The 27216-nt window shown below is 44.6% G+C and overlaps 1 protein-coding gene across 2 annotated transcripts in view; it reads left to right on the top strand.

Annotated features, from left to right (window-relative positions):
• Positions 1-27216, top strand: part of KCNK2 (potassium two pore domain channel subfamily K member 2) — a 208440-nt gene that overhangs the window by 60726 nt on the left and 120498 nt on the right. Inside the window, exons 1-2 of one of the 2 annotated variants that reach the window (XM_034764516.1) lie at positions 19071-19185; positions 21467-21777. In XM_034764516.1, coding sequence (XP_034620407.1) covers position 19185; positions 21467-21777 — 312 coding nt within the window. In that variant the 5' untranslated portion in view covers positions 19071-19184. Of the gene's footprint in view, positions 1-19070; positions 19186-21466; positions 21778-27216 lie in introns of those variants that run through there. The other variant, XM_034764515.1, reaches the window with a different exon arrangement.

Below are 27216 nucleotides of genomic sequence, written 5' to 3' on the forward strand. Positions count from 1 at the left end.
TTGTTATGTGTGTTTTCATGCACTAAGGGTCAAATTCTGAGGACCCTTCTCTCAGGCCTCTCATTAAGTTAAATTAGCCAACTAGGTACTGAGAGCATTGAGGGCCTGATCCAAAACCCATTAAAGTCAATGGAAAGACTCCGATTGAACTGAAGGTACTCCGGATCAGGCCTTGAATGCCTGTCAAGTTTCAAGTTTCCACTAAATCAGTGTGAATTTGTCTGAATAAGAACTGTGTAAAAATGGATTGAAGGCTTCGAGGTTTGGCCTAGTAAGGCCTGAGTGCCAATAAAATGTGTTTCATGGCTAAATGACCAGTGACAGAAGCAGTAGAGAAAACTCTGGGAGCCCAGAAGAGGCAATCTGGTTGATTCAACTAGCATTCCAATCACAGTGCATCCTCTCTGCACTCTGCTCTAGGGCACAGGGAGAATCTAGCCTTCAGCATGGGTGTTCTTGAGTTGTGAACGCCCATGTGCTCCAGGTTCCATAGAGCATGCAGACTTCATAACTCATGGTTCTGGGGATGTGGTGGTGGCAGCAAAACTGCCAAGTAGACTGCTACTGGGTCCTTCCAGTGCCATTTTTGGTGGGGGTGGGGGGGGTTGAGCATCTCAAGAATGAAATGGAAGACGACAAGAATAAGTCATGACGATTTTCTCCTGGATCCCAATGCAGCATTTTCAAAGGAGCAGCCCTCTGTCTCAGGAAACAGGAATGTAAAAAAAAAAAAATGCATTCATTTTTGTTATGTATCCTGATTTCTAGGTGTGGTAAAGATTTCCAGGCTTTTCCCCTTTCTGCTCACAAGTCATTATGTATAGCATGCAACACCAGACATCAGTGACCAATGCTGCCTGAATTCTCTAGGCAAGTACTTTTTATTACTGCATCATTCATGAGCTGGGATGATAGTCTGCTCAGCTCTTTTAATGTTTCTCTACCCAAGACTTGCATCCTGTCTCCCTATCCCACTACTACAGATACTAGCCTGGAACAAAGCCCATAACGGTGACATTTAAAAAGTTAATGGGCCAAAACCTCTGAGTTACACTGGTGCATTCCAACTTAAGTCAATAGGCTTGCACCTATGTACAGTAACTGAGAGGATAACTTTACCTGAGCCCATATTTTTAGAAGTATTTAGGTGCCCAAGTCCCATTGAAATCAGTGGGAGTTAGGTGCCTAATACCTTTAAAATCTGGATCCTTGTTTCTGTTTCTACAACTCTGGCATGGATTTTGTCTGCTTTCACTTTACAAATGTGGTAGCATTAAAAAATTCTGGAGACGAGGTGCATGACATTGCTGATACTAACACAACTTCTTGCATGTCGGGGTGTCTAGCGGGAGAGCTCTCAGGAAATTGGCAAAGGGATATGGAGCCTTTCACCTCTAGAACAAAAGAATGGCCATTCTGGGTCAGACCAGAGGTCCATCTAGCTCCAGTATCCTGTCTTCCGACAGTGGACAATGCCAGGTGCCCCAAAGGGAATGAACAGAACGGATAATCATCAAGTGATCCATCTCCTGTCACCCATTCCCAGCTTCTGGCAAACAGAGGCTAAGCACACCTAGGTTAGAAATTCACACAAGCAGCTCTGTTTCAGAACTCTGTTCTATTTAGTGACCGCCCCAACCTTTATGCGACCTGCAGTAGAGTTCAACTTTCCTATTTGTATACAAGATTACTAAACTACTACAGTAGAACCTCAGAGTTATGAACACCTTGGGAATAGAGGTTGTTCATAACTCTGAAATGTTCATAACTCTCAACAAAATGTTATGGTTGTTCTTTCAAAAGTTTACAACTGAACATTGACTTAATACAGCTTTGAAACTTTACTATGCAGAAGAAAAATGCTGCTTTCCCTTTTTTTTTTTTTAGTAGTTTACATTTAACACAGTACTGTACTGTATTTGCCTTTTGGGGGGGGGGGGGGGGGGAGGGGGTCTCTGTTGTGGCCTGATTGCATACTTCTGGTTCTAAATTAGGTGTGTTATTGACTGGTCAGTTCGTAACTCTGGTGTTCATAACTCAGAGGTTCTACTGTACTAATTATCTCATTAGTAAAAGTATTTTAATATAGCTGTAGATGAATGATCTATACATGTAGAGTGTGTGTGTGAGACATTTATATCTGCAATGATCCATAAGTAATAAATCGGTGTGTGTGTTACTGCTGATTCACTAGTAGTACATATTACACCATATTAATGTTGTTTATTTCTATTGAGCCATAGGTGCATGTGACGTCTCAAAAATATAAGACTGTTCTTTTCCCCATAGAGCTTACTGCCAAATACTCTACGTGAACGGTGTTATGCTAAGGGTCTTTCTTCAGGCAGTCATTTTGGATTACTAGTTTTTATATTGAACACCCGGCATATTTGGGCAGTTGGGTTGGTTATTTATCTAAAAGAGGGTGGATACTTGGGAATAGCACATATTTCAGTAGAAAGGACAAGGATTTATGATAAGCAAGATGGGATTTTTTTTTTTTTTTTTTTTTTTTTTTTTTTTAATTCTTCCATTACCATCAATCTGTTGGGGTCAGAAGAGTGCTGAAAAGATCACTAGAGAATAAACTATTTCTTCCTGGAGTTATTTTAAAACAGTCAACTAATGGGAAGTTTCTTTGATCTATTTTAGTTGAAATTGATTCATTCTGTTAATTACTGTGTTTGAACTCGATAAGCAGGAATTTTCTGCGTGTTGCAACATCCTTGGGTAGTATGTCTTTTTAAGTGTCAGGCACATAACTTTGATGAAGCCTTTGAAGAGAGGTATTTGTCATTCTACTGTTTAAAGAATAAGGTTATAATATCCATTAATGATAAATGTAGTGTGACAAAGTTCCTCCTCTATCTTGGTGGGTCCTGCACTTATTGGCAGATTTTCTTGCCTCAGAGATTCACCATGTGGGTTGGGGAACAGCCCAGAGACCTTCCCCCCGGGAAGAACCCACAGTCCAGGTCAATTGGGAGGTTTGGGGGGAACCCAGGCCTGCCCTCTACTCCAGGTTCCAGCCAAGGGCCCTGTGGACTGCAGCTGTCTATAGTGCTTCCTGTAACAGCTACATGACCGCTACAACTCCCTGGGCTACTTCCCCATGGCCTCCTCCAAATACCTTCCTTAGTCTCACCACAGGACCTTCCTCCTGGTGTCTGATAACGCTTGTGCTCCTCAGTCCTCCAGCAGCACACCCTCTCAATCTCAGCTCCTTGCACCTCTTGCTCCTAGCTCCTCACACTCACCCCACAGACTGGGGTGAGCTCCTTTTTAAAACCCAGGTGCCCTGATTAGCCTGCCTTAATTGATTCTATCAGCTTCTTCTTAAATGGCTCCAGGTGTCCTAATTAGCCTGCCTGCCTTAACCGGTTCTAGCAGGTTCCTGATTACTCTAGTGCAGCCTGTGCTCTGGTCACTCAGGGAACAGAAAACTACTCATCCAGTGACCAGTATATTTGCCTTCTACCAGATTCCTGTACCCCACTGGTCTGGGTTTGTCACAGTACCCATAAGCAACTAAAGGTATATTGTTTCCATCATGTGTTTGGGAACTCATATGTACGTGTGTTTAGCTCCCTGTGTGAGATTTTTTCAAAGGCAAAAAGGACAATTAGGCATTGCAAAATCATTTTGATGAAAAATTTCTGACCAGCTCTAGCTTTTGAAGTCCCTGGCAGTTAGACCAATAAGAGCAGGAGCAGTGCCTTAAAGAATAAAATTACCATTTTCAGTAGGGTCTTTCATCATTACAGATCAATTCAGTCTTAGTTGGGATTCTAACTTTGGAATGTTAGAATTTCAAGACGTTCAGTTAAAATACACGCTGGTAGATTCTCAGCTGGGGTAAATTGTCATAAATTTACACTCTCTGAGGATATGCCCCAGAGTGTTATCTTGGCAATTGCACTTATGTATTTTTGTAACTCTCACTAGGCGCATAAGTACTTTTCTAAATCTGGCCCCAAGGTACTTTTGAAAATAGGATCTGGGCTGTTAATTCACTTAGGCACTTCTACATTACCATTAAGAGCACAATTTTCAGAACTTACTCTCTGCAATATTTTAAATTGGGATGAGAGATATTTTAACAGCTTCCACAGGGACAGGTTTTGTTGTAGTTTTTCCTTTAAGATGTTCACATTGGATGAAGCGTTACATAAATGTTTGAATTAGCAATCTCCTTAAAATGTAAAGTGATTATGAGGAAGAACATGAAAAGCTAGAAAAGCAAGAATTTCAGAAATTGATTTCTTTACAATGCTTATATTAAGTGCTGTTGGCAATAATGGTTTATAAAACAGTATATCAGCATCCTCCACAAAGACATTATTGAAGGGTAAGGAACCAGTTACAGAAGGCCAGACAGGGACTCAGTTGTTAAGCTAGAGCAATTTAAGAAAGTAAGAAAAGTAGCAAAAAAATACTTCCTACAATAGGCTAAGCCAGCCTTATACAGTAGTTTAATTAACCTTGCAATTTCTTACCTGCCCATTCAATTGGGAGTGAATAATTTTTTTGGAGAAAGTGAATAAAATATATTTAGTCCTTAAACCTGAGTTACTAAGACGGTAATCACATTAGAAACGGGATAGATTTTTGGATCTGGGCTGGTAAATTTTCATAGCTGTTTCATTACACTGACCTAATCTGCATAAAGGCTATGCCTATCCTATGAGCTAGGGGTGTGATTTCTCTGTTGGTATGCATGTACTTAGAATCCTAGAATCATAGACTTTAAGGTCAGAAGGGACCATTATGATCGTCTAGTAGTCTGACCTCCTGCATAACGCAGGCCACAGAATCTCACCCACTCACTCCTGTATCAAACCCCTAACCTATGTCTGAGCTATTGAAGTCCTCAAATTGTGGTTTAAAGACTTCAAGGTGCAGAGAATCCTCCAGCAAGTGATCCTTGCCCCATGTTGCAGAGAAGGGCGAAAAACCCCCAGGGCTTCTGCCAATTTGACCTGGAGGAAAATTCTTCCCCGATCCCAAATATGGCGATCAGCTAAACCCTAAGCATGTGGGCAAGACTCACCAGCCAGATACCCAGGAAAGAATTCTCTGTAGTAACTCAGATTCCACCCCATCTAACATTCCATCACAAGCCATTGGGCATATTTACCACTAATAGTCAAAGATCAATTAATTGCTAGCTTGTGCTAGCTTTCATTGAGTGTCGCAACAGAGCACCGGTAGTGGTAGCGGAGGCATGGCTCAGCTGTGCCGAGTGCAAACCCACCTGCTTGGCATGGATGAGCCAGGCCTCCACTGCCACTACCATGGCTACGCTGCTATTTACAGTCACACTAGCTTGATGACAGCTAGTGCGCGTATGCATACGTGAGCAAGGGAATCGCACTATGAGCTCCTAGCTTGTACTGTAGATGTAGCTTTAGGCTGCAATCCACAAAAGTACTTAGGCACCTCTGTGATCCACAAAACTCCTTCTCAGCTGCCATCTCACTCTATAGGCACTTTAAACTCACTCGGCGTCTTGGTTTTTTAAGTCAAAGTTCCCTAAGCCCCTGTGTGTTGGCCTCTGAGCATGCCCACTGCAGCCTCCTCCTAGGCACCCAGAAGCCTATCTCCTGCTTAAGTGATTCACAAACTGGGGAAGATAGGGGTTCGGGTCCTTCAGGCAAGTTCACACAGAATGGTCAGAGATGGAGGAGAAGGACTTCCCTTATTACCTTTAGCTTAACAAATAGGGTACTCATTCCAGATGTGGGAGATGCCTGGTTCAAGGCCTCACTTTGTCTGAGGGGCAGAAGGAACCTGAAGAGGAATTGGCCACTTCTCAGGTGAGGGCCTTAATCACTGGGCTACGGGATATTCAGATGTGGGGTTCCCTCAATCTCTTCTGTTGAATTTGTTCCACTTTAATTGAATAATTAAATATGAATTGGCCAGAGAAAGAATTAAAATGACTCTCTAGTCTAGTGCAGTGGTGGGCAACCTGCGGCCCGTGGGCAACCTGCGGCCCATGGGCTGCACGCGGCCCAGCAGGGTAATCCGTTGGTGGGCTGCAAGGCAGTTTGTTTACATTGACCGTCCCTGTGGCTGGTCCACTTCCCACAGCTCCCATTGGCCAGGAACGGCGAACCGTGGCCACTGGGAGCTGCAGGCAGCTGTGCCTACGGTCAATGTAAACAAACTGTCTTGCGGCCCACCAGCAGATTACCCTGATGGGCTGCATGCAGCCCGCAGGCTACAGGTTGCCCACCACTGGTCTAATGACTAGAGAGGTGACATATCCCTGTTCAAATCCTTTCTTCCCCTGAGGTGAAGGGGGAACTTGAACTGGGGGTTTCCTGCATCCTGGGTGAGTACCCTGTCCACTGGGCTAAAGGTTATGAGGGAGGGCCAGCCCCCTGTTGTTGTGTTTTAGGCCCTGTATGTGACTTAGGCAGCCAAATGCCTATCTTCTTCTGGTTCATGGACCACAAGCAGAGATCAGTACTTCCTTGTAGCCTGCACTTGAGTTTCTGTCTCTGTGAGAAGGGTGGGGCTTAGCATACAACCCTCTACTTGGTGTCTCTGATTGGCTAGTTTAGGCAGCTTCCGTGTAGCATGCTGGCTTTGTGAATCCTATTTGAAAGTGCCCTTCTCTCCCATTCATTGTATAGGGAGACTTTACTCAGGCTTCATGGATCACAGTGTTGTTCCTGTAATTTTCTAGTCACTGCAATGTTCAACATCACAGTGCCTAAGTCCCTTTGTGGATCTGGGCCTTAGTTTCTTAACTATGTAAGGCCTAAATGTTGCTTGACTTTCCTTGCTGGGTGAAGTGTGTTCACATTTTCTGTGCAAGGATAGGAGCATGGGACATGCTTTCCCGCACTGATTCCTGCAGTCTGAGTTAATACCTGGATCCTGGGCTGGCGGAACATTCAGTATTTAGTGTTCCCTGTAACTGGAAGTGAAACATATTATGATTCTGTGCAATACAAAGAACTCATTATTTCTTAACATATGCAACCAGAGTTGTATTGCACAGCTGAAAGGCCCTATCTGTAGAAAATGTTAAAAGGTATTCACACAGATTGTAAGGCTGGAAGGAACAATTATGAACATCTAGTTTGACTTTCTGCATAACACAGACCATAGAATTTCATCCAGTGATTCCTTCCCGAAGCCCAGTATCCTGTGCCCCAAATGCTATGCGCTTCTTTAAAAAATGTAGGGGTTCAGTGTCTGAGGATGGCAGCACTGAACAATATTGCGGCTAACCTATTATCTAGAAGTGAAATTTACTCCAATACACAATATCAACGTGCAGTACTAAGGTAGTACTTGTCAGAGTCCAAGCGCTTTATGAAAAGTGGGTCTCATTCACCCAGGTTGTTGCAGGGGTTGTCCCTCCCTGTGCCCGAAAAGGGGTTCACTCCCCAGCGAGGGCAGGGGGTGCTTATCATGAAGTTAATCGGACAAACATGATAGTCAAAATTCTCAGATCTGGATATCTAATGTCAGGCTATTAATGAGAGATGGGGTTACTTAGCACTTCTAGAAATCACAGGCCACATCTGTTTAGGCACCTAAATATGAATTTGGGAACTTATTGTTAGGAACCTAGGTTTGCAAACTTATTTAGATTAAATAATCATTATTTACAACTGCCATATTTTGATTTCAGCTGCCCATACTGATGATTTAAGAGTTAGGTGCCTGGCATGAGAGTAGGAAAAGACATCCAAAATAACTGGGAGGAGATAAAATAAGAGGTGTCCTTTTAGAACAAGCTATTAATATAATAAAAAATGACTTCTTCCAAATGCCTTTTGTTGTAGAAAAAATATACCTCATCATTCCCAGACAGATCTCCATGCAGTAATACACACAGACTACCAGAAATGAGTCTCATATGCACATTTGAAAATACTCCATATACCGGTATATTTATCACAAATGCTGTCCTTTATAGCTGCTGCCATCTGGCATGGGTCAGATGCTATTAAAACATAGAAGATACATAATGTTCCCCATTTTATATCTGCTCATCAATTTTCTTTATTTCTGCTAGCGAGTTCTCTGATTTTGCCTGTGTGATACTTTCTTAATAGTGTCTGGACTGTATTTTCTTCTCTTGCATTTGTCTGGACTATTTTGTGTCTTTTAAATTGTATTTATGGCTTACTATGTAACAAAGACTAATCCTATTTTTGGTGATTTCCAGTGTCATATATTAGTACTGTCAAGCAATTAAAAAAAATTAATCGCACTGTTAATAATAGAATACCATTTAAATATTTTTGATGTTTTCTACATTTTCAAATATATTGATTTCAGTTACAACACCAAATACAAAGTGTACAGTGCTCACTTTATATTTATTTTATTACAAATATTTACACTGTAAAAAAACAAAAGAAATAGTATTTTTCAATTCACCTAATACAAGTACTTTAGTGCAATCTCTTTATCATGAATGTTAAACTTACAAATGTAGAAATTACGTAAAAAAACCCTACCTGCATTCAAAAATAAAACAATGTAAAACTTTAGCACCTACAAGTCCACTCAGTCCTACTTCTTGTTCAGCCAATCGCTCAGACAAACACATATTTTTACATTTGCAGGAGATAATCCTGCCCGCTTCTTGTTTACAATGTCAGCTGAAAGTGAGAACAGGTGTTCTCATGGCACTGTTATAGCTGGCATCGCAAGATATTTATGTGCCAGTTGCGCTAAAGATTCATATGTCCCTTCATGCTTCAACCACTATTCCAGAGAACATGCATCCACGCTGATGACAGGTTCTGCTCGATAACGATCCAAAGCAGGGGAGACCAACACATGTCCATTTTCATCATTTGAGTCAGATGCCACCAACAGAAGATTGATTTTTTTTATTTTTTTTTTTTTTTTTTGGTGGTTCAGGTTCTGTAGTTTCTATATCAGAATGTTGCTCTTTTAAGACTTCTGAAAGCATGCTCCCCACCTCGTCGTCCCTCTCAGATTTTGGAAGGCACTTCAGATTCTTAAACCTTGGGTCGAGTGCTGTAGCTATCTTTAAAAATCTTATGTTGAAACCTTCTTTGTGTTTTGTCAAATCTGCAGTGAAAGTGTTCTTAAATCAAATAACATATGCTGGGTTGTCATCCTAGGCTACCATAACACAAAAGATATGGCAGAATTCGGGTAAAAGCATGGAGCAGGAGACGTACAATTCTCCCCCAAGGGGTTCAGACACAAATTTAATTAACACATTTTTTTTAACAAGCATCATCAGCATGGAAGTGAGTCCTCTGGAATGGTGGTTGAAGCACGAAGTGGCATATGAATGTTTGGCATATCTGGAACATAAATACCTTGCAATGCCAGCTACAACAGTGCCATGTGAACATCTGTTATTAGTTTCAGGTGACATAGTAAATAAGAAGCTGGCAGCATTATCTCTCATAAATATAGACAAATTTATTTCTCTTAGCAATTGACTGAACAAGAAGTAGGACTGAGTGGACTTGTAGGCTCTAAAGATTTACATTGTTTTGTTATGGAGTGCAGGTATGTAACAAAAAAAATCTACATTTGTAAGTCACACTGTCACAATAAACTTATTGGACTACAGTACTAGTATGAGGGAATTGAAAAATACTATTTCTTTTGTCATTTTTACAGTGCAAATATTTGTAATAAAAAATAATACAAAGCGAGCACTGTGCACTTTGTATTCTGTATTGTAATTGAAATCAATATATTTGAAAATGTAGAAAAAATCCAAAAATATTTAATACATTTTAATTGGTATTCTGTTGTTTAATAGTGCAATTAAAACTGTGATTAATCACAATTAATTTTTTTAAATCGTGATTAATTTTTTGAGTTAATCGCGTCTTCGCGTGACTTAACCATGATTAATTGACAGCCCTAATATATATATATATATATATATATATATATATATATATACAATTTTTGTTTACAGATTTTGTAGTAGAGATCACTGGAGCTATTACTAGAGTGCCATAAAATATGTATATGACACTTTACAAATGTAAAAGGGAGATTCTGAGCTCTGCAAGGCAAAGCTTTCACTTCCTTGCTGAAGCCAAACTGCCCTTACAGTCAATGCAAATGTTACCTAAATAAGACTGTTTTGTCAGGCCTAATGCATCTAATAGCATATGCATGTCTTTTTTTGTATTAGTGTAGTCTATCACCGCCTCTCTGTCTGTATACAAAATAGAAGGATCATGTCTATATATCTAGATCATCAGTCTTCCAGGACTGCCATGAAAATCTACCAGGGGAGTTACATGACTTGTATAATTGGTGATAGAGCCAGTGATAGAACCTAGATCTCTTGCTTGTCAATCTCCTGCTCTGAATCTAGACTAATTAGGTAAAAATGAAGAAAAGAAACAAAGTTAATTACAGAAAAACATTGGCAATGAATTTTGGAAGCAGCCCAGAGCACCGCTAGCTTTTCTTCCATAATAAAATATTAATTCAAAACAGTAATCCATTTTTTCTGCGCACAAGTAATCTATAACATGATGACAGACAGCAATTCACATTTATCTGTTGAAGCGTGGCAACAAAGACTTTGTCATAACTACCTCTTCTGAGATTGTCCGAGGATAACAGATTTGTGAAAGAAAATACAAAAAAAAAAAAAAAGTTGAGAAATAAATCCTATTAGATCTTATAATATGACATGGGCTGGGAGAAAAACCCACTGCGAGATTAACAAGCCAGTGAAGAAAAATACAGATTTACAATATTAATTACAACAGCAACTACTTCATGAATTCTAAAATAGCTTCTCACTTACTGCATGTGAATAAGATTTATGAGAGATGGAAAGAATTGGAGCCCAATTAAGACTGACAACTGCGTTGTATGAAAATAGACGGGCATATACAAACATTTTTCTACAGACTGATGATGTGAGAGAATTGTTTAGCTGCTTTGCAAATAATTTATCACACTGTAAATCAGACACAGGGGTGTAATAATTACTATAACTATTATTGAGGTGTTACTCATTGATATCTATTCTCAACGTGTTTTTTCCTCAGTAAAATATTATGATTAAACATAGTCTGATTTCAAACATTGGACATTGGTTGCTGCAATGTTAGTGCAGTAAGTCTTTCATAACATTCATGAGAACCGATGGGCTCATTCCTTCAGAGGGATAGCGGTACATTAGGAGAGACATTATAGGAAATGGGAGTGGCTGAGCTCTGTGCAACACCATTTAGCAGCCAGGTAAGTTGGGAGTGGTGCTGGCTGCACTCTGGAAATTGTTATGCCTCCTAGGAACCAGATTGTGGATGAAGGTTTAGGACCGCTGTGATGGGCATGCCCAATGTGCCCCACTGTACCTTACTTGGGCTACATGTGCATTTGGAAGAAAATCCAGGTACAGTTTGCAGTGCACCAAACTGAGTGCACCCCTATTTGAACTTTACTGTGAGGTTTCTGCCTACACAGCTTTTGAGAACAGCCTATACCCATCCCATCTGCACGTGGGAGGACAAGCCCTAGGTCATTAATTTGTTATTAATGCAGATTTCCATGGAAGGATATGACTAACACTTTAATGGCAGAATATGGCCCCGGTGTCCTCATCAGCCCTGCTAAGACCTGACAGGGAGATTTTAATGTCTCCAAAGAAACTTAGAGATAGACCACTTTAAAAAAGACCGCTGAATGAATAAAATGAGGTTTAAAATTAACTTTGTAAACCAAATACAGTAGAACTTGCTTATACTGAACTCAGCTCTAATGAAACTTCATGTAAGTTTTGCCATTGACTTCAAAGGGATCTAGGGTCTGGCCTTTTCTGAAAGTCTCAAGTTGCTTCTACGCTTTTAAATGAATTTCCACTCCTGCTACACAGAAGCTTCACTATGCTTATAGGTCCAGATGGTATATTCCCCAACACACAGCCTGAATCCTTTACCACATAGCCTGTGCTCTAAGGCCCTGATCCACCAAAGCATTTAAGCATATGTGGAACTCTTAAGTATGTGAACAGTCCCATCACAGTCAAGGAATTTGTAAGGAAATACATGGCACTTCAAGTGCAAATCCTCTTCCAGGTTGCAAAAAGGCAAAAAAGCCACTTCACAACCACTACTTCAGCATCAGAGCTGCACACCCATTCACTGGGAGGAAGACGGTGCATAGATATGTATGCATGTAGCAAAACATGCCCAGCTTCTTGCCCTGCCCTGTCCCCCATCCTGCCTCTCCTGAGTGGTTAGGCCTGGAATGCTGTGTTTCTGACAGGGGTCCCAAAACTCTGTCTTGCACAGGGAGGGGAGTAGAATTTTCCCCGTAATGAAATCCCACTGTGGTAATCTTTTGGGAACACAGAAATTATCAGTGACTAAATAAGTATTAAATACTGCACTGCAAGCCTTTTATCAGGCCGAGCAGAGAAGGAAAGGGAGGAGAAGTTGCCATAAGTGAGCAGTGAGAGGGCTAAGGAAGAGTCACTAACTCCAGACTTAATGCAGGTGCTCTTCATTAAGCGGGAAGGACTAGCCTTTCAGACAGGAAGTGTCCCCGCACTTGTAGGGGAATAAAGGGTGTGCCCCCAAGAAATGGGGCTATTTTGGCAGTCAGGCCTTTTCCTGTTACACTGAAACAACTCTGCTTATAGTGATGTATTTTTGTGAAACAACCATTTCCCCACCGGTATGTTCTTGTCAAATCTATATTTAGATTGGCTATAGCTGTTTGTAGTATGAATATGTAGTTTGTTTATCATTTAACTTTGACTCCTTCACCTGCACTCTTCCCATCCATCCATCTCTGCTGAACCTACTTTTAACATATCCCACCTTTTAAGCAGCTTTCAGCAGCCACTGTATGTGATTAATTTTGCCATTCTGCCAGTAATATGTCCCCTCGCTCTCTCTGTAATTAACATGTAATAGACAAGTTTTGACATAACTTTCATGTACTGTATTACTTCCCTGTGTTGCGTACTTTAGAACTTCTGAGTTTGTGCAGATTAGGGTTACCATTCGTCCGGATTTACCCGGACATGTCCTCCTTTTGTGTGCTAAAAATAGCGTCCGGGGGGAATTTGTAAAGCACTCACAATGTCCGGGATTTCCCCCTCCCCGGGCAGAGCAGAGCGAGCGGCTGGGAGGGCTGCAGGAAAGTCCCGGGCTGGACTCCGGAGCAGCTTCCTCCTCCCACCCCCCCCTCCCTGCATTCTGAGCCGGCCGGCAGCTCCTCCTCCTGCAGCCCGCTCCGGCAACCCTGTGCAGGGCCAGGGACCGGGTTTTGTGTTGTGCAGGGGAGCTCAGCCATGTGTCCGGCTGGCACAGAGCCCAACACCCTGTTCTGAGCAGCAGGGTAAGGGGGGGCAGGAGAAGGGACAGGGAGGTTCTGGAGGGGGCAGTCAAGAAACGGGGGGGGGCTTTTGGAGGGGAGTGGAGAAAGTTTTGGGCAGTCAGGGTACAGGTAGGGGGTAGGGTCCTGGGGGGCAGTTGGGGGGGGTCTTAGGAGGGGGCAGTTAGGGGACAAGGAACAGGGAGTCTTAGGTAGGGGGTGGGGTTCTGGAGGGCAGTTAGGAGCAGGGGTCCCAGGAGGGGGCAGTCAGGGGACAAGGAGCGGGGGGTAGGGGGCTGGGAGTTCTGGGGGGGAGCTGTCAGGGGGCAGGAGTGGGGAGAGGGATCGGAGCAGTCAGGGGACAGGGAGCAGAGGGGTTTAGATGGGTTGGGAGTTCTGGGGGGGCTGTCAGGGGGCAGGAGTGTGGAGAGGGATCGGAGCAGTCAGGGGACAGGGAGCAGAGGGGTTTAGATGGGTTGGGAGTTCTGGGGGGGGGCTGTCAGGGGGTGGGGAGTGGTTGGATGGGGTGTGGGAGTCCCAGGGGGTCTGTCTGGGGGTGGGGGTGTGGATAAGGGTTGGGGCAGTCAGGGGACAAGAGGCAAGGAGGCTTAGATAGGGAGTGGAGTCCCGGGGGGCAGTTAGGGGCAGGGGTCCCAGGAGGGGGCAGTCAGGGGACAAGGAACGGGGGGAGGGTTGGGGGTTCTGGGGGGGCGGGAAGTGGGAGGGGCTAGGGCGGGGCTCCTCCCGTCCTCTTTTTTGCTTGTTGAAATATGGTAACCCTAGTGCAGATTCTCCTTTTAGATTCTCCTGTTGTAACCTCGCCTATTATTTAATCCTGTCCACGTTGGTTGGTGGTATGTTTTGTCAGCAATGAGCTGCATTCGAGTGTGTTTGTTTAGTAAAGTTCAGAACTGCTACAGTCCTGACACTTCAAACTGTTCAAATGTCAGCTTCAACTCTGAGGGCAAAATGGTCACACACAATATTCAAACAATGTGCGGTGTAGGTTACAACAAACACATAGGAGGTCATGACTCTACAGAATAGATGCTGGAGCTCTAGAAGGCCTCAAGAAAATGAGTTGTTCTACACAACATTTTTTGTTGTACCCCACCAATGGAAATGTTGTTCTTTCTGGATTTCAAGAAGCCTCTCATAAAAATGCCACATTTGGTAGCATTAGCGCTGACTGCACAGAAAGTGGGTGCCATGGCATAACTAGATTCCTTTCTAAGAAAGCAATAAACGTCAGTCAAGAATGTTACCAGTGATTGCCTCAGGTGGAAAGTGATAGATAATAAGTGTATGCAGTTGACAGATTGATATTAATTTCCTAGAGACTGCTTCTCAGGTATCAGATTTGTGGGTACAATACAGTAATTCCTGGAGTGGAGTTTCTTGTGTCGTCAAAATAGGTTCTACCTGTTTCACAGAATGTATTGATTTAGGGCCTGATCGAAACCCAATGAAGTCATCGGAAGTTTCCCACTGATTTCAAATTATGGGCAGTGGATCTGGCCCTGTTTGAGCACTTTGTAAGAACTCAGGAAAAAGAATCCCATCCAAAATATTTAGATAACTAAAGAAAGGCATGTGGTACTATTTCCATAATATTCCTTACTGTCTCAGCGCTGCATGGAAGAAAGTGTTCATTCTCTTTTTCCCATAGGGATTGGAAGGAATCCTGCGAAATGATTATTTTCCACATCAGAAGAACAGAAAGTATTTGTACAGGCTTAGGGGTGGCAAACCTTTCAGGGGAAAAGGGAAAAGATGGTGTTTTATGTATGAAAAGTTCCAAGCTCTAAAGGAAGAGAGTTGGGTCATGTAAATAAGCATTTATCCCTCCCTCACCCCCTCCAGGCTATCTGGATTCTGCAACTACTTAAACTAGTGAGTAATTTTACTCGGGTGACAAGTCTGAGTAGAATACTTGCATGAATGAAATTACTTACATGTTTTATATTGTTTCAGGATTGTGCTCTTAAGGCAATGAAATGGTACTGTGTGATTTAAGCACAACTTGCAACTGGATTTTTTTTTATTTGGCTCAATGTCTCTTATTACTCAACAACTGTTTTGCTAGGCCACAAGGGTGACGAGTGGTCTGCAAAGCTCAGTCTGAAACAGCAGATGAGATTTAGAGTTATACTCTGAGTCTTGTAGAGACATGAACGCCCTAGAGAAGACTGGCATGATGGATACTGCTGCAATCAGAGTTCTGGGGAACTCAGTAATGTATCCATTTGTCCAATTTGTATCATGTCACTTTAAGAGGGAGAGGCGTTAAAATAAGTCAGTTTAGTGATAGTGCTTCTGATTCAAGGAGGATTATAGCCTATAAATTATGGGAGGAATGCCATACTTGAGCAGTTTTAATGATACAGCCTTTGGCTTCAAATGTTTGTGACCCAAACCAATTTATTATTCTTCCTTCTTGAATATTTGTATTTGTTCTGACTTTTTTTTTGGCCGGGGGAGGAAGGGTGGCAGATGGATGGTACTGTAGCTATTTATTGGTGCATACTGGCCATACATTTTACCCTGCAGGGGCATCCACCTATTAACCACTTGTGAAACTGGCCCAAGGGTAATGTCATAGCTGATAGATAACCAGGAGACCTCAGATCAGTCTGTGACAAACATAATAATCTCATGAGTCTCAAGGGCTAAAATCTCAGTGGAAGCGGAGTCTCTCCTTTATAGTGCCGATTTAAACTGGAAGCAAGCAGAAGCTTGTTTATGGTATGGGAGAGGTACCAAGCGGTGACTCTCTGCTCCCAGGTGATAAACTCCTCCCAGCAAAGTATCGACTCGGGGGGTTACAACGCAGAGCTGTGGAGGAGGAAGAAATAGACGGGGTCCCTGTGATGTGGGAGCTCGCTACACTCAAACTTTCCCAAGCCTGGCCTGAGGACTCTGCTGGCTATAGTGATATTTCGTCCCGTTCAAAAGTTCCCTTGGGGAAGCTGTGGGAGGAAGATCCCCTAGGGGCCGTGGCGAAGACAAGAAGCAGGTCTTGTGTCTCGGTGGTGGGGATGGCTGTTGGCTTTTCCTCAGCCCCATTGTGCTCCCCCGGGGGCTCCCAAGTCAGCGCCCACCAGTTTGGGATTTATCTTTCCTGCGCGGACCTCTTCTCTTAACTCCCTCTTCCCCCCCTTCATCCCTGCAGCATCTGCCTCAGCCTGGTCCTTGCGCTGCCGAGCGAAGGGGCCAGGTAGCAGAGCCATAACTAGGTATTTTGGAGCCCGAGGCAAGAATATAAAATTGCGCCCTCCCCCAGGGCCAGCTCTTCGGCAGCAATTGGGTGGCGGGTCCTTCAGTCCCTCTCGGAAGGGACTGAAGAATGAATGAAGCGGCGGCGGTAGAGCCTGTGATTTTGCAGGGTCAACTCATGATTTTTGACTGCTTGGGCTGGTAATGTTGCTTCCATGATGGTCTTTGGTTCCAGTCCAGTTCCAATCCAGAGAGGGACTCACAGGTTAAGAGAGGAGGGAGGTGCTGAATATCAGCAGTGGCCACTAGGGATCAGCATGTGTCCTGAGAATGCTGGGAGTTCAGGTTTGCAGGGCAGGATCAGGGGTGGCAGGTTTGTAGAAATTTTGGTGGTGCCCAGAACCCGCCCCCGCCCAAACTCTGCCCCCTCACCCGCTCAAGGCTCTGGGAGGGAGTTTGGGTGAGGGAGGGAGGAGGTCTGGGGTGCAGGCCCTAAGCTGGAGCAGGGGATTGGGATGCAGGCTCTGGGAGAGAGTTTGGGAATGGGAGGGGTGCAGCGGGAGGGGGTGCAGGTTCTGGGAGGGAGTTCGGGAATGGGAGGGGTGCAGCGGGAGGGGGTGCAGGTTCTGGGAGGGATGCAGAGGGATGGAGTGCAGGGATGAGGGCTGTGGGTTGTATCTGCAGATGAGGGGTTTGGAGTGTGGGAAGGGTTCAGGGCAAGAGTAGGGGTGAGGGCTCTGTCTGGGGCTGGGAATGGGAGGTTTGGGGTGTGGGAGGGGCTGAGGGCGAGAGTAGGAGTGTGGGGGGTGAGGGCTGGGGCTGGGAATGGGAATGGGAGGGGCTCAGGGCTGGGGCAGAGGGTCGGTGCGGGGGGATGAGGGCTCTGGCTGGGACTGGGGATAAGGTGTTTGGGGTGCTGGAGGGGCTCAGGGCTCGGGCAGAGGGTTGAGGGTGCAGTGGGGGGTGAAAGCTCTGACTGGGGGTGTGGGCTCTGGGGTGGGGCAGGGCTGGGGATGAGTTTGGGGTACAGGCAGGCTGCTCCAGGACAGGGGCCAGAGAGGACGACTCCCCTCAGCCCTTTCCCTGCCGGCAGCAGCAAACTCTGGGGGAGGAGCCCCCCTTTCCTGCCCCCCCAGCAGCACACTCACCCCCACCACTGTCACTGCATGTGCTCCTAGGGCCCCTCTCAGGTCCAGGAATCTCCCTCACCTCCCCCGTGGTGGGTGCCGGGGGGGTGCTGCGTGCGCCTCCTCCCCTGCTGTTGCCCCTGACTGTAGCCTCACTGGGGGTGAGGGATGGGGCTGCCTCCTTGCCCAGCAAAGGGCAGGAGCGGTGACTGCAGGCAGGGGGTCCCCTGTGCTGCTGGAGGGTCCCATTGGAAAATGAAAGGGTCTGAGGGGGAAGGGCAGGCTCAGAGTCAGTCTGCCCTGGCAGTGGAGGGGGGGCGGCACTAGGACCCTGCGGCAGCAGTTGCTAAGGGAGGCAGCATGGAGCTGCTCTGCTCCGGGGCCAGGAAGGGGGGGGGGGAGAGCAAGTCGGGCGGGGGGACACTCAGGGGAGGTGCGGGGCGGCAGGTGGGGCAGGGGGACATCACCCAGGTTATAAATATCTCCGTGCCAGCAGCTTTTTTTTTTTTTTTTTTTTTTTCTCTCCACTGCTTTCTGCACCCCTCGGCTTTGTGCCTTGTTAGGGCACTGGCCAGGTAGAAATCCTGAGCAGCTCACCGAGATGAGGGTGCAGCTGCCCCTGGCGCTGGAGTTGGGGTAGAGAGGACGGGGAGACGCACCCTGCGGCTCGGATACACCGGGGGAAAGAGAATGAGGAGAGGAGCTGGCGCCCACACACACACACACACACACACACAGTTCTCAAGGCAGGCAGCTGCACCCAGAGTCAGGCACCCCACGCCCAATGCCTGAGACAAAGTGACAGAGTGGGGGCACAGACACCGCGTGAGAACCAGGCACCAGGACTGTGAGATGCACACGGGAGAAAGACAGAGGGGCCGAGAGGAGACAGGCCCCCACCCACACTGACTGAGAGCGGGACGCGGATACACACACACACATAGACCGAAAGACACCGACACACTGAGATTGTGACAGACACACCTCAGGGATTGGCAGCCACACATTGAAAGAGGCTGATACACACATGGTGCCTGAGTGAGTTACACACAGGGTGGTCACACACACGGCGATCTCACACAGAGACAGGGTGTTCTTACACACACAGCCAAGGCCATCACACACACACACACACACACACACACAGAGCAATCACACACACACAGAGTGATCACACACGCACACAGGACAATTACACACACACGGCGATCACACAGGACAATTACACACACGGGGTGATCACACACACACAGCGATCTCTCTCACAGGGTGATCTCTCTCTCACACACACACACACACCGTGATCGTACACACCCCTCCAGTGACAGGGAGAATGCCAGGCTCCACTCCGCGCTGAATCTGAGCTCAGCAGCAGCAAACCCGCCCTGGGTCTGGTCCTTTTCTCTCTCTCTCTCTCTCTCTCTCTCTCGCTCTTTCTTTTTCCATTTGGTCAAACGGCACCTACCTTAACCCTGAAAAAATGCCTGCCCGTGAAGCGAGGAGAGGGCGCCGGGTCTGTAAATAAGAAGTGAGTACTGGCACAATAGCGTGCGTTTCTAGATCAAAGTCTGTCTGAATGCTGCATGCTCCCTTGCTTTCCCAATGCCTCCTCGCAGGAGGGACCCAGGGCTGCTCAGTCCCTCTCTTCGCCCCTTTCCTTCCTGTGCCTCCGTCCTGGATTTTGCAGGCTCGGTTAAACACCCGCCTGGCTTTTGTTTCTAACACTTCTCCTTTGTCTAAGGTGGGTGTAGCTCCTCCTGTCCGGGAGGGTCAGGCTGGGCTCCGGGCTCCCACCCGGACCATTTCTCCAGCCAAACCCAGCTCTGCAAGGATGCCTTTTGCAAGCGCTTTAAATCCAGCGCATCTTTGCAAGCTGGCTGCTGGGGAGAGGGGGAGAGGAAAGGGGCCAGGGCCCAGCGTCCACATTTTGCCCCTCTCGGGGGTGTGAAAATGTCCTTGTCAACTGCATTATCCCGTCTCCTGGCAAGGTGGATGGGTGTCAGCAGGGGGCTGGGGAAGTTGATGGGAGGGATGTGGAGCATCACTGGGTGGATCAGTTTAGGGCGCCTCGCAGCCATCCTGTTCTCCTTTGTTAGCTGCATTCAGCGGGCTGCAAGGGGAGTGTAGCAGGAGAACTGGGGGGGCAGGTCTGCCCTTCTTCATGGTGCTAGGATGCGTGCGTGTCTGTCTGCAAGTGTCGAAGCCAGGCAGAAAGAGGAGCAGTTTCCTAGTCTACAGCACAAGGCTTGGCGTAGCTGGAGGTGCCCCCAGTTTTGGGTTTGGACAGAGGGTCGTGATAATATAGTAGGAAAAATTCTGACTGGCAAGGGGAGCTCTGACTGAAAGGAAAATGTGATGGTGCTCCCCTCCGCCCCTTCCCCCATCACAAATCGTGTCAATCAGAGGAGAGAGCACAGCTTGAAGGAGCAGTTATTAAATCAGGTGTCCTTTCCAAATTTAGCCACACACATCGATTTTTGTCCAGGGGCATATCAATAGCTTCATACAGTGTTCCATGCCCACTGCATTTAAAGGGTATTTGCATTCTGGTCTCATGCTCCCAGTTAGTTAGAACCAGATTCTAGTTTTCTGGTAGCTGAAAAGTAACTATATCACAGCTGTGCACCGAGGCACGAGCGGAGCTTTTTCATTTGGGGCTGCCTCTTCATCCTCTAACCCTCCTCCCCAGGGTTCAGGTCCACTGTATTAATTTCCTAGGTCTGCCTTTCTTCTGACCTGTATTGCACGATTATTTTCGAATGAGAGCTCCTCTAACCCTGTAGGTTAACCTCCAGCGAGTGCTCGAAAGAAGATCCTATCACTGTGGAAAATGACACTCCCTCCCTCCTCTGGGGGCATTCCCAGCTTCCAGAGACCTGGGAGAGAGACTTTTGAATCTACATTTAGAAGTAGGCCTTCCTCACAACAGCTGAAAGTGGTGTTGCAGCCATTCAAAATATATTAATAATTTTAAATATTATATTGTTGTTGCAATCTTCCCTCAGGGGACCTTTAAGTGTATGTGATGTGGATTATTCTTATATAATTACTAGTGTAGTTACTTGTAATCACATGCGTTATGGGGCTACTTGATAACACACGCAGGTGATCATTACTGCCCCAGTGGGTTTCTTGTAGCAGTAAACAATCAAATATCCTATAATAAGATGATTGACTTTTCCAACAGGCATGCGCATGTGTTCCTGGTATTTCCTAAAAGGGTTTAGCCAACACTTTCGAAGTGTTAGGATTCATAATGAATCATTTTTATAGTTACCTGTGTGGGGAATTTGGAAGTGAACTGCAAATATTCTAATGAGTGTCTGAATGCAGACTTGAGGGTATGTAAGTCCTGTTTTCCCAATAGTTTTTTAATGCTGAACTAAAATGTAGTCTGAGAAGCATATTAGCAATGCCTAAGATTGCACATTCAAGATGTGCGGATGCTCTACAGAAAAATACCTTTTTATACTGATTCAAAGGAACACACGAAAATAGGGAAAATACTGTATGTTAGAACTACACTTGCAGAATATTTATAGAGGACATATACATAGTAAACAATGCAAGTGTGTGTATGCATGTGTGTTCATATAAATAGCATGTTATTAGTCCTAGCAGTTGCTGAAACCAGTCATTCTGTAGTAATATAACATGGTGTACAAGTAAAGTGCATTTATAATACAACTATCTATGAACTCTAGTTTGAATTAATAGGATCTTTGTAACCTTCTGGCAAGAAGGGTGTACAGCTAAATACACCTCTGTCCTCGGCTGTCAGCATTAACATTCTTTTTCTGTTTTATTAGTGGCGGCACCTGACTTGCTGGATCCCAAATCTGCCACTCAGAACTCCAAACCACGGTTATCATTTTCTACAAAACCCACAGTGCTCTCGTCACGAGAGGAATGTGATTCGGCTATTAATGTTATGAAATGGAAGACGGTCTCAACGATTTTTCTGGTAGTTGTTGTATATTTAATAATTGGAGCTACTGTCTTCAAAGCCCTGGAGCAGCCACATGAAACTTCCCAAAGAGCCACCATTGTGATTCAGAAGCAGACATTTGTATCTGAGCATTCCTGTGTGAATGCATCGGAGCTCGATGAACTAATTCAGGTAATTCATGCAAAAAAGTAACTTGTTCATATGTTTTAGAAGAACGTACTCTTATATAGCAATGGTTCTGTAATAAATGGGATACTGCTGTATCAGCATTTGAGCTGCAAATGTAGCAAGGAGGCTAACTTTAAGACAGAAAAGTTGACAATAGCATATTCAAATGCGGCTTCAGCTGAAAAGTCATTGCTAATTTTTTTATGTTCAGTGTGTATTTTAGACAGCTTTTAAATTGAATGCTCCTGTGCTAATTAAATGACTATTCATTAGCAATATGTATAATTTAATAGTTCACAAAGGAATGGGTTTATTGATTGAGCCTTACTTGCTTTGTGAATATTGGGAAAGCAGAGCATGGCCAACCATTACCTTAAGAAAGTTCAAATCTATCATTAGCAAACAATTCTCTCTTTTAGCTGTACATTTCTTTTCACAGTTTTTTGATTTAAAGGCAGCAAAATAATATTAGCTAGCTATTTCCATTACAAATCTTGATTTTTTAATTTTTTTTTCCACATCGAAAGGCTAAATCCTCAGCTGGTATAAATCAGCGTCACTCTGTTGAAGTCATCTTATACCACCTGATGATCTGGCTCATCATATTCTCAGGTGTTTCAAATGGCACCGTGAACTCAGGGGTTGTACCTTATGACTGGAGAATTGCAAATTTAATACTTACATTCATAGGCGCCGACTTCCCCTCTTTCCCATGGGTGCTCTGGCTCTGCTCCCGCCCCCTGCCCGCCCCCACTCCATCCCTTCCATGAGGCCCCACCCCTTCCCACCCCTCCCCCAAAGTCCCCACCCAACTCCACCCCCTCCCTGCCAATATTCCATCTCCTTCCCCAAATCCCCGCCCTGGCCCTGCCTCTTCCCTGCCTCCTCCCCTGAGTGTGCCACGTTCCCGCTCCTCCCCCCACCCGAGCGTGCTAACGCTACCAAACAGCTGTTTGGAGGTGGCTGGGCAGGAAGCGCTGGTAGGTAGGCAGAGGAGCGGGGATGTGGCACACTCAGGGTGAGGGAGGAGGAAGTGGGGCGGGGGGGGGAAGGGAGCTTGGCTACCAGTGGGTGCAGAGCACCCACTAATTTTTCCCCGTGGGTGCTCCAGCCCCCGAGCACCCACAGCGTCAATGCCTATGCTTACATTTAAGAAAGGAAAAAAAGTGATCTGGGAAAGTACAAGCCCCATTAGTTTAGCCTCAATTGTATGCAAGGTCTTACAACAAATTTTGAAAGTAGTTAAAGACATAGAGGTAAAAAAGGCAATTGGGATAAATTACAACATATTTTTACAAAAAGTAGATCACTGAGAAGATAACTGATTTTCTAGACAAAGGAAATGCATTAGATGTAATCTACCTGGATTTCAGTAAGGCATTTGATCCAATTCCACAGGAGAAATGATTAGTTAAACTGGAGAAGATGGGGATTAATATAAGAATCAAAAGGTGGGTTAGGAACCGGGTAAAAGGAGACTACAACTGGTCATACTGAAAGGTGAACTGTCAGGCTGGAGGAGGTTACTAGTTGAGTTCCTCAGGAATTGTTCTTGGAACCAATCTTATTTAACATTTTCATTAATGACCTTGGCACAAAAGTGGGAATGAGCTAGTAAAATTTGTGAATGACACAAAATTGGGATGTATTGCCAATACAGAGAGGACTGAAATGTCATACAAGAAAATTTGGATGACTTTGAAAATTGGAATAATAGGAATGGGATGAAATGCAATAGTACAAAGTGCAAGGTCATGCACTTAGGGACTAACAGCTAGAATTTTTTATAAACTGGGGACATATCAGTTGGAAGCAACAGAAGAGGGGAAAGGGACGACTATGTGCTGTCAATATGATGTAGCTGTAAAAAAGGCTAATGCAATTCTAGGCTGCATCAGGCGAGGTATTTCCAGTAGAGTTAGGGAAGTGTTAGTACTGTTATACAAGGCACTGATGAGACCACATCTGTAATACTGTGTGCAGTTTTGGTCTCCCATGTTTAAGAAAGATGAAATCAAACTGGAACAGGTGCAGAGAAGAGTTACTAGGATGATCAGAGGCCTGGAGAAGCTACCTTACAAGAAGAGACTTAAGGAGCTTGGCTTGTGTAACCTAACCAAATGAAGGCCGAGGGGAGATCCAATTGCTCTCTATTAATAAATCAGAGGGATAAACACCAGGGAGGGAGAGCAAATATTTAAGTTAAGGGCAATATTGGCACAAGAACACATGAGTATAAACTGGCCATCAATAAGTTTAGGCTTGAAATTAGATGAAGGTTTCTAACCATCAAAGTAGAGCCCTGCAGTGGGATTGGGATCCCATAGGACCCACTGCCATAATAGCGGGAGCGGGTAAAATGTTCTATTGTGGGTGGGATTGGATGGGCAAAAAAATCAGACTATGGTATTTGTGGGAAAACATTAAATCTCTCATCAGTTGGTCATAAATAAAATGTCAGCAGTGTAAAGCAAGTTTTTCTTTTTTATTAAATAAAGGTTTTAATACTTAAATTTAAGTGAGAGATTGAAAGAGATTAATGTCTCTTAACAGGAGTTAAAGTGGTTTTTTACATGGTTAAAGCAAGATTTGTTTTTTTTCTTTTAGTGGTAAAAATTGTATCTGAATTCCATTTGTATATATAACATATTAACCAATCGTGGTGGGTTGGGTTTTTTTGGTAGCACGGGGGAATTGGTCTCTCTTGTGGGATTTGCAGAATCTAAGGTTTTTGCGGCTGGGAGTGGGATAAATAAAAAAGAAACAATGCAGGAGCAGGTGGGAGTAGATATTGCAGGGCAGGGTGGAAGCAGGATTAAAAAAGTAGTCCCTGATAGGGCTTTACATCAGATGAGTGAACTTTTGGAACATCTTTCCAAGGGGAGTAGTGGGGGCAAAAATACTAACTTGTTTCAAGACTGAGCTTGATAAATTCATGGAGGAGATGGTATGATTCAATTGCCTACAGTGGCATATGGCCCATCCGCAACTGCTATTAGCAAATATCTCCAACAGCACTAGATGGGGAGGGCTATGAGTTACTAGAGAGAATTCTTTCCCAGGTGTCTAGCTGGTAGCTTTTCCCCACATGCTCAGGGCCTAACTGATCACCTTGGAAAGGAATTTTTCCCTGGATCAGATTGATAGACACCAAGGGAGGAGAAACTGCTTTTGTAGTTGGAAAGCCATTCACAGTCTTTGTTTAATCCTGAGCTGATGGTGTCAAATTTGCAAATGAACTCAAGCTCAGCAGTTTCTCTTTGAAGTCTGGAACTTCAGGACCTTCACCCTCTCTTGGTGTTCACACCTCAACTGCTAGAAGAGGGCCTCATCCTCCCTGATTGAACTAACCTCGTTATCTCTAGACTGGTTCTTGCCTGCATATTTATACCTGCCTCTGGAAATTTCCACTACATGCATCCAACGAAGTGGGTATTCACTCACGAAAGCTTATGCTCCAATGCGTCTGTTAATCTATAAGGTGCCACAGGACTCTTTTGCTTTCTAGCCTATTAGTGTCCATCTAGTTTCCCTTTTCCCTAATAAAAGCTTCTCTTTGCCGTTATAATACACAAGTCTCTTGGCTTGCATGCACTCAGGCCAGGGTATCAGAAAATATCCAAAATACCCCACAGCAGTTCTTTTGTGGTAAAAAGACTGTGTTTTAATGCCAACTATTTAGCACCCACAATTTTCTTGGCTGGCTTTTGAATTCCTGGAAGACTGTCTTTTTACAGCTTCATGGGAGGGTATGGATCACACCAGGGTACTGAGTGTGAAATGTATTCCAGTTTTCTATATGCTTTGATATGAAGCACAAGAAAATGGACAGGTGTTATGTAGTTTAGAATATATAAAAGGCTAATGAAATGAGACACGCTCACCTTTTTGGTGAAACAGCTGCCTCAGAACAATGAACTGGCTCTTGCTAACAAATGGTGGGAGTGGGAGGGAGGGTCAGCCCAGTCCAGCGGTATCACTCCTGCTTGGGCAGAGAGATGGACTTAATGACTTTTTCCATCTCTAACTTCCATGAGCCAGTGCTGCAAACCATCTTCAGTGGAAATCATGCCAGTGTGTCTGCTCTGTATACTGTAATAAAAACCTGCCTGTGATGACGTACAGCAATGTGTGACCCTACATGCTTAATCAAGATGCATAACAATTTTTGAGATATTCCCTAAGTACTGAAGGCATAAAACATGCACAACCATAGGCATAATGGCTCTGTACTCAATGGGGTCAGGGTTCAAACACTGGATGCCAACTTTCAGTGTCATTTTAGGCCAGTCTAATGTAAATCAACATTACAGGCAATATCACCTGGTTCACCATATGTTGTGCATGGCAAAAATCAAGTTGGCAGTGATGAGATATGTGCCTCTTCAAGGGGAGCTTGCCTTTATACTTTATACTGCCTTTTATCATCCCTATAGAAAGAGGCACAAAAAAAGCCAGGCAGCAGTTCATTTTTTAGATTAAAACCTAGGGTTTCAAAGTTTCAGCTGAGAGGGTCTTTAAAAGGGACTCAGCCATTATCAGGAGAGAAAAAGATGGGTTTGCTGAAGTCAGGATGGAGAGCTCTAGAGAGGCAAGATCTGCCTGGCTTATGTTTTGTTCAGTTTTTTAAAATCTTGTTTAGAGTTTGCAGACTACTAAACTGCATGAAGGGGATGTGGCCAGAGACTTGGCTGCTGTGTCATTTTTTGGCTGAACAAAAGCTATGTAAATAACCTGAGAGGTGTTTTTGTTATTGCCGTTGCTCAGTCTGAGCATCTTGCGTTGTATGGCAGGGCCAACTTAACGAAGAATTGCCATGCAACAGGATTAAAGTGTAGATGTTCTTTAAAGTGTTGTGGGTGTTGCTAAAAGTATATGCGTGTGTGTATCCTTATATGGGCCTGATTCTCATTTATACTAAGGATCCTTTACACCTTCCTTGGTATGTCTTTTTGCCACCCAGCTCTACGCTGTCAGAAGTTGGTGTAGACCCGGGAATACTCTGGCAACTGGTATACAAAGAACTACAGGAATCAGAGACAGAAAAAATCTATTTAGATCTAGTGTGGGATTGTTCCTATAGTACACCTGCTCCTGAAAATTTGAAAATGTTTGAGGCAGTTTTCAATCTCAGTTGCACAGAATACATTGCAAAGTACCTGGTAGAATCCTCTGCTGTACTTGTGCACACATGCTCAGTAACATGTGTTGCGAAGACATTCGGCAATACACATCTCTAATGATCAGTCTATTTTTGGCCAATCCTCATGTGAAATTATAGTATCGTATATATCAGGACTCGGAGTTCTCAAACTGGGGGTCAGGACCCCTCAGGGGGTCGCGAGGTTACTACATGGGGGATCGCGAGCTGTCAGCCCCCACCCCAGACCCTGCTTTCCATCCAGCATTTATAATGGTGTTAAATATATTTAAAAGTGTTTT

The sequence above is a fragment of the Trachemys scripta genome, chromosome 3 (genome assembly GCF_013100865.1).
Source record: "Trachemys scripta elegans isolate TJP31775 chromosome 3, CAS_Tse_1.0, whole genome shotgun sequence".
Classification (NCBI taxonomy): domain Eukaryota; kingdom Metazoa; phylum Chordata; order Testudines; family Emydidae; genus Trachemys; species Trachemys scripta.